Source organism: Oncorhynchus clarkii, chromosome 31 (assembly GCF_045791955.1).
Source record: "Oncorhynchus clarkii lewisi isolate Uvic-CL-2024 chromosome 31, UVic_Ocla_1.0, whole genome shotgun sequence".
NCBI lineage: Eukaryota > Metazoa > Chordata > Actinopteri > Salmoniformes > Salmonidae > Oncorhynchus > Oncorhynchus clarkii.
Genome location: NC_092177.1, coordinates 17417400 through 17425989, shown reverse-complemented (window position 1 = coordinate 17425989; position 8590 = coordinate 17417400). Strand labels below are relative to the sequence as shown.

Here is an 8590-nt window from a genome sequence, read left to right as displayed (position 1 = left end):
TTTCAACCTGCTTTTCTGTGCAGCGGACTGTATTCCGTTTTTATTGCCAACAATAAACTTACTTCAAACGATATATAGCCTGGATAGGGATCAAGGTTGAACTAAACACAGACTACCATTTAGACATCCAGCCGGTTGAACCCAGAAGACGTTGTTGACTGGGGTAGTGCTGAAGGGCCTTCTTGCTCTGGTCAACATCCAGGTATCTGTGACATCCTTCATCCTATTAACTGACCATAACAAAACTCCTCCAATCCCAAAGCGTCCATCAACAACCACTATTGATCTGGCAGTTTAAAAGTTAAAAAAAAAAAAAAAATCATATTTGGAAGCTTTCGAAATAAAATGTCTGGTACAATATTCAAATCATTTAAAGGAAAAAGGAATACTGCCACCTTCTGGACAACATCAAAATGTTTTTTTCTTGGTTTCTTATGTTGGACAAAAACATTTCAGCAGTATAATAAGTGTAATACAAAATGTATATTGTAGCCTGTAATTGCAACCCTTCATGAATACAATTGTGGATGCTGAGAAAATGAGAATAGCACAAAAACTTAAGTCAATATGATTTCCTTATAAAGAAGTCTGCATGGGCATGTTGGAGCAATACAGAACATGAATAAACTATCTAAAGTGCTGCATGCTAGCAGATTAACTTTCATCCTGATTGACTAGAAAAGAAAGACACAAATATTCAATAGTATTCATGATTATGATACAGTTGTCAAACAATACACTTTTTTTTTAGAGAAGTAAAAAAGGAATTTCTTGAGAGAAGATTACAGCTACAACAAAGTAAATTAAATTCCATGAGTAGGAAGAGACTGGGGGGAAAAATCTACAATATTACAAGGCAGCCTCCTTGAAGAAGAGCTAGAGGAAGAATAATATTGTTTGTATAGGACTAGAATGCTGTGGGGCACATGGGAAGCAAGATACAATGAATGTTGATAACTTTGTTGAGTCATGTCTTCTTTAAGAGCAATACAACATGTATTACAGGGAGACCACAACTCTCATGCTTCATCTTTCACCCAGCAGCAGTGTTTTGCTCTTTGTACTCCAGTCCCTCCGTGCCATTTCTCATCCATGAAACTTAACAATACCAAAGAAGTTTGTGAAGAAGCCAGGTGCTGACATGTTCATCTGGCAGGGGTGTGTGTGTCTGATGTTTGAAGAAACTGAAATGGTGAATGAGGGGGCTGGCAGTGGCCCCCTGCTTTAGGAGAAGAACTCAATAGAAAAATATCTTTGCTCCATCTTGGATATCCCCTCTTCTTATCCTGCAATCCTTAACCATCACCTGTGAAGGGAGTACATTGACATCAGCCGTATACCAAATACTTGACAGCTGCTGACCTATTGGTACTTATTCATCACCATTTGATCCAGGCAGGTGTGACAGTGCCATACCTAGTTGCCATTGATTTGTGGCGGAGGCAGAGGCAGTGTTCCCCCGTGATCAATGGCCGCCCTCTCTCTGTTGCGACTCTCCCTCTCCTCATCCTCCTCATCCCGCTCCTCATTCCCACTGTGATTCTTACAGTACAGCCTGGAGAAGAGACAATGGTGTAATGTCAACTTATATCTTTACGAAGGTTACATAAAATTACAGACAGGACAGGAATATTAACTTGAGGATTATTATTGAGGTCTGCCAGGAGCAAATAAATTATACTTTATTTAAGTAGTTGCAATGTAATTAATCACCAACAGCAAACTAAGTGTTTATTTTATGAATCAGAAGAAAACTGTCCATAGGTGAGGACTTGACACCTGAAAATGAGAAAGCAGAGGGGGTTCTCACTTGTAGATGCCACGAGCCATGTTCTCTATGTACTTGGCCTTGTCCTGCAGGCCGCAGTGATAATGATAGGTCTTCACACAGGCTTTGATCTCACAGCCAATAGTGGCTCCCAACTGGGTACAGAGGGTACATTTCTGGAAGAGACCATCAATATACATTTCCATTTTGTAATTTAGCAGACGCTCTTATCTAGAGCAACTTAGTCAGTGCATTCAACTAAGGATCCATAGAACTATAATACTTATTTAATAGGATCTCTATGGGTACATCAATCTGATTGGTAATACAACAGCAGGTCTCTGATATAGCATTGGCGACTTAAGGATCTTCCCCCATATTCAGTAGAAATGCATTAAAATTCTCTGCAAATAAAATGTTATTAGTTGCTAGTGCTAGTAAGCTACTTGTCCCACTGAGCAACCCTTGCGTCTTCACATTACCATACTACAGTGCTATCTGCAAGGTTCTCACCATTCTCTTCCCCCTCTTGATTTCCTGAATGACTGTTTTGATGTCAAAGTTCCCAAATTCAGCCCGTGAGGAGGTAGTGAGTTGGACGGTTCCCGATGAGAACAGCTGCCAGGTAGGAGTGACGACCAGGTCAGATGACAAACAGGGCAAATCAGAGTATAACAGAAAATACCTTTAAAATGGATTGTGCTTTTCCAATCCATACATCTTCCAGAAAGTAATGCTTGGACAAACAATAGTATATAGACCATCTTCAGCAGAAAATTCATTTTTTTCTGATGAACAATGATTGTTACTGCTTAGTACAGACTGACAAGTGATGAGATCATTCTTACCATGCACTTGTAATGTGCAGCAACCTTTTTTGCATTATCTGCATGTAACACACCCCGCATCTCGTTCTCCTCCTCTCCGGAGTGGCAGAAGCCACAGCGCTGGCCACCATCCCCAGAGCCCCTCAGAGGGGACCTGTCCCTCTGAAAGACAGACACACACCTCAGGATACATGTTCAGGGCAAATGTTTTGTGTGTGTGTGTGTGTGTGTGTGTGTGTGTGTGTGTGTGTGTGTGTGTGTGTGGTCTTACATGCGAGGAGCTCTCATCATCTACACCTTGAGAGGAGGTCGAGCGTGTGTCCTCTGATTGGCCACGGGATCCAACTTTGATTCGCTCTTTCTCTAATCTCCCACGCCCCCTACTCCTTGGAGGGGAGGAGTCTGAGTCATTGGCAACACCTCCTTGTTCCTGTTCATCTGAAAAATATCAAATTGGATACATCAATACACCGGCAATTCACCCTCAACAACCGTATAGAGTTAATCCCCGTGTTCTACTTTAAAAGTGTCAAAAGAAAAGCCATCCCTTGTGTGCTGAGCATCACATAGAAGAGAAGTTAGATACCTTCACTGGCATCCTGGGAGGCATCCCGGTGTTTGCGACAATACACACTACATCCAAAGACAGAAATATTAGGATCATTTTTAACAGAAATGTCAAGCTAAATGTTTTAATAAGGTTATGTACACAGGGCACTTACAGGTAGCTCCCTTGTGAGGGATTCTCTTTGACCTGGGCCTTGTCCCATACTGCGCAGTAGTAGTGATACGTCCGCCGGCATGTCTTCACATCACAGCCAACAGTGGCACCAGGCCGATGGCAGGACCAACACATCTGAAGGGGAGAAGAACCAGACCTTCCATCTCACTAGCTGAACCTGGCAACTCACCGTGGTATGAGTCCTAAAAGGCACACCATTCCCTATATCGTGCACTAGTTGACCAGACTTGCCGTAGTGCACTAATAGGGATTAGGGTGCCATCTAGAACACATTCCAAATGTGAGGACATGCGGGAATATCTTGCCATGGAGACTCACAAGTTTATTCCCCCTCTTGATCTCCTTTCTCACGTCCTGGACAGAAAACCCTCCGATGTTCTCGTTGCAGTCTGAGTGAGATGTAACCAGGGCGGAGGAGAAAAGCTGCACAGGGCAATGACAAAATCATTCAACAGAATACTTGGACAACACACGCAATAACTATGTAATAACTACGCTGACTGAAGACGGATGGCTGGGTTTTCATGAAGTCAAGTCCGTTTCAGTGGTGACATGGACTCGTAATGTGATGAAACTTTTTGCTCCTTGCTGAAACAAGCAAGTTGTAGTTGCAATGAGTCTTCGGTTGCCTAGGCAACACCACCCTCCCTGCAGCAGCAGCAGCACACATAGAAATATCATTAATAGAACAAACTTGGAATCGCTAACCCTGGCAATTTGACTGGTAAACTCATGGGTACGCTCACAATGGCTGTCTGGTATTTATATATAAATTCCATGGTAATGTAATATGTTCATTCAAATTATGTTAACTGATGTGGCTCATTTTTTGTAATCACAGCACTTACTGATTGGTACTTCCTGTTTTGCTCCTCGCAATGGCTGCCAGTCCACCCATTATGCCATCATTGACTTGAATGGGGACGCCTGTTCTATTCATTCTATTTCTATGGCAGCACAAGCAGTCAGGAGAGGAGAGAATGTGAGTCTTTTTTTGGGGGGGCCGCGGCCTGGCCAATTTCCATCAACCAAAATTCCATGACCGTAAAAGCCCTAAGAAGAATAATGTTTCACAACTGAGACACAATGACAGTCCCTGCTAATCGGAATAATAAGCTACAATACAGAAACATATATGATTGTAGGGCCGGGATGATACCAGTATTGCAATATCTTTTCCATGGCAAAAATGAAAACACGAATCAGACCATACTGTTTCGTCCTGATAAAAACCCGCTGTACGTCAAATATTGTGTGCTGTAGCTTGGAAAATAAACTGGTGTAACTCTGGATGACAACAATGTTTGTTTCCAACATTAGGCTGGTTTTCCTAAAGAAGTTCAATCCGCTTCGAGTTTAGTTTCCTTGCCACGATAATAATGAGTATCGTGATACTGGTATCATCCCGGCCTTATATGATTGCTTTTGTAACAGTATTGCTTACATCCCTCTCCTTGCCCCATCCTGGGCTCAAACCAGGGACACTCTGAACACAATGACAACTGACACCCACGAAGCACCGTAACCAGTCACTCCAAAGCCGGGTCCCTTGCAGAGCAAGCGAAACAACTACTGAAAGGTCTCAGAGCGAGTGACGTCACTGATAACAAGCTAGCCATTTCACATCGGCTACACCTACAGTGTCTCAAAACTCAGTGGTTCACAATGATCTGTTTTTTAACCTGGAACATGGATATCAATACTGTCATATTGTGGAGTGACACTTAAATATGGTTTTATATGATTAGTTAAATTGGTTGGCATTGAGAAACCCTTATGGATGGCCAATGCATACAGTAGTCAGTGCTATACCGCCGACCGGGGGTTCTTCTCACCATGCACTTATGGTGGGCTGCCACCTTCTGGTTGTCTGACACTAGCAGCTGTCCACACTCCTTGTCCCGGTTCGTCCTGCAGAAGGCACATTTTCGCAGCTTTGCTGCTGCTCCCTTCCTCTGTGCCGACATGGTCGGTCTCTCTCACAAACTCTCTCGTCGTCTCCTGTATCGTCTCTGTAACAGTCAGTGAGCTCTTCTGTTCGTGAGAGGGACAGAAAGAATGAGAGGTAATCACTTGATAGCAGCATCAAGTTGACCTTGTTAGTAAACCTCACTAGATACTATAGATTACACTAGACAGGTAAGGTACAGGTTTATTGCTGTCAGCAAATAATTTGTAAAAAAAAAATTATTTTATTCAAATGTAACCTTTATTTTACTAGGCAAGACAGTTAAGAACAAATGTTTATTTGCAGTGATGACCTACTGGGGAACACTGGGGAACTGCCTTGTCCATGGGCAGAACAACATATTTTTACCTTGTCAGCTCAGAGATTCAATTCAGCAACCTTTCAGTTACTGGCCTTAATGCTCTAATCACTAGGCTCCCTGCCAGAAAATGATATCTGAAGTTATTAAAAAAACTGTTAAGGCCCTCCAAGTTCCTAAAATCTAGACCTACATATGAACCCATACCGTTGCTGGAGGTGGCGTACTGTGTTTCATGGATACATTGCTAACATGTTGTGTAATCATCAGTGAAACAAAAGGTGAATTTGATTGAGACTTGGAGACTAATAAAGTAGGGGTGGGCCTGTGGAACATTTCTCCTGTTTTTGGGATGTTAAGCCCCTCGGCTACTGCCAATTCCATTGTTGGTGTAGGTGTGGTGTATCTGTGTGTACATGCATGTGTTGGAAGAACAGAAAAGTCAAGTTAATTGTTGAAAGACGGTAGAATACATTTTATGATCTAGAAGTGTAGAGGACAAAACCTACAATATTGTCAAATCAACAATAATCTATTAAAAATAAATTACAATAACTCATAGAATTCATTAGGTTAAGATATAATATTTTAATAGGAAATGGAGACATTACATACAAACACTGAAAAGTGAGAGGCCCTGATCACAAAAATCTGAAATGCACCATAAAAATTAAAGGTAAAAGTTGTATTTCACAGTAACATTCAATCTCTACAACCTCATGTTCTCCTAATAACGAAACTGAGTGTTTTTAAATCACAATGGCATGCACCGCAACGCCTTGGTTTTAAACACAGCTGCCATGATAGCTCAGGAAGAGGATCTCACAGCGACGGGCGGCAACAACGCAGCACAACGTGCATGCTCACCAGCCAAGTAAACAACGAAGGATATATAGCTACTAAACTATCAATGAAATCTTCAAGAATTACACACGAAACACAGTGACAGGTAGTGCTGCGAACAGTTTAGATTAATGATCGGGTTGGTCTGTGTTTTTTGGGGGGGAACATCGCGAACACAATCTTGTCAAAATACTATTTATTTCAGTGTAAGTTTTGAAATAGAAAAGGGGTGTGTGTGCCTCTTCCAAACTGTATAAGAACACTACTATTTGGGTACACTGCTCATCGAAAGACGAACACTGTAGGCCCTCGTCGTAGGACAGAAAGGCCCGAACCAGTAAAACAAAGATAGTCCTTTCATTTGTGATCATACCTAACCTTTTAAACATACTTTATTCTAGTATATTTCTGTTCAGGGTGTAGAGGCGCGGGTAGGTTTTGAGTGCTTTCTACGCAGAGCGCCATACGTGATGTATTCACATTCAGCAGTGAACACGGACTTCAGCGAGCTTGTCCGTCAGCAATTCCCATCGACCTAAAACCTAACAATAGTTACCTGATAAAAAAAAGACCGATCATTCCTTTAGTACAGTGCCGAAAGATATTTAGATCTTACCAGTCTCTGTGGGATTTTGTCACGTTGCTGTGCTGGATAGAAGGGGTGAAAGTGTGTTCAAGAGTGTGTGTGTGTAGTTTCCCCCTTTTTTTAATCAGTGATCGCTTGTGTTAGGTTTCAGCACTGCGTAGCATTCGAGTGACGTTGCGCACTGCAAAAAAAAAAAAACTTAAACACGCCCCCACGCTATGCACGCACATTTTCCCCCTGAAAATTATGTACCAAGCACTGATGCCATTGAACAAATAAGGGAGTGGTCGAAATGTACACCATTGTTACACGGAGAAAAATGGGGGAGGGTCATGCATTTTCAATTTCAGTCAGGGGGAACATCTGTACAGGGGGAGGGTTTATAATTGTATTATTTAGTCCAGGGGAGGGTCATGTAATTTGCAATCAATTAACGAACCTGGTTTGTGGTAATCTAAGAGCTGGCCATACCATTATAGGTTCAGCGGTGTCTTCGAAATATTTTTGCTATTTCCACAATTAAAAATTATCTGCGCAGTGCTGGCGGTGGCGCGAAAGGGCCGGGTTTTGATGAATAAACCAGTTGTGGGTGTGTAGAGGCTTGGCCCCTCACTGGTTAATCAGAACGTGCTCCATGAATATATATATATACATGTTGTGTTTTTATTTGGCCCCCCAAGTTCTCTTTGCAATTTTTTTAAATAACTGTATTTTTTATTTGACATAATAGACTAAAAACACCAGGAAATCAGCTACAAGTGATTTTAATTTGAGAAATCTGTTCCCAAGTATTCCCACGCTTAATAGAGAAATGTGATCATAATTATGTTCCAGCCCCCCGACCATCCACACCAAAACAATCATCCCACGGCTGAATCTAGTTGACAATCCCTACTTCAAGTTGTGTATTTATGGTATTTTATGTATTGCTTTGGAATCAACTTCAATGTTGGTCCGTTATAGTTTGTTAAAGACCTTACAGAAACAAAATATCAAAATGTAGATCCATCCCATCTTTGCTAAACACAGTACCAGTCAAAAGTTTGGACACACCCACTCATTCAAGGGTTTTTCTTTATTTTGACTATTTTCTACATTGTAGAATAATCGATAAGACATCAAAACTATGAAATAACACATATGGAATAAAGTAGTAACCCAAAAAGTGTTGGGGAAAAATCTAAACATATTTTATATTTGAGATTCTTCAAAGTAGCCACCATTTGCCTTGATGACAGCTTTGCACACGCTTGGCATTCTCTCAACCAGCTTCACCTGTAATGCTTTTCCAACAGTCTTGAAGGAGTTCCCACATATGCTGAGCACTTGTTGGCTACATTTCCTTCACTCTGCGGTCCAACTCATCCCAAAACATCTCAATTGGATTGAAGTCGGGTGATTGTGGAGGCCAGGTAATCTGATGCAGCACTCCATCACTCTACTTCTTGGTCAAATAGCCCTTACACAGCCTGGAGGTTTTGGATCATTGTCCTGTTGAAAAACAAATGATAGTCCCACTAAGCGCAAACCAGATGGGATGGCGTATCACTGCAGAAT

At 41.7% G+C, this 8590-nt stretch overlaps 1 protein-coding gene across 1 annotated transcript; it reads right to left on the bottom strand.

Annotated features, from left to right (window-relative positions):
• Positions 1–11: 11 nt before the first annotated feature.
• On the bottom strand, positions 12–7216 carry LOC139390985 (PHD finger protein 6). Its single transcript, XM_071138428.1, has 11 exons — positions 7064–7216; positions 5173–5371; positions 3656–3760; positions 3318–3451; positions 3182–3228; positions 2867–3033; positions 2617–2757; positions 2282–2386; positions 1811–1944; positions 1417–1555; positions 12–1306 (listed from the first exon to the last, which is right to left on the bottom strand). Exons 2-10 carry the CDS (start codon positions 5302–5304, stop codon positions 1417–1419), a joined length of 1104 nt encoding a protein of 367 aa, XP_070994529.1. The 5' UTR covers positions 5305–5371; positions 7064–7216; the 3' UTR covers positions 12–1306.
• Between the last annotated feature and the right edge of the window lie 1374 nt (positions 7217–8590).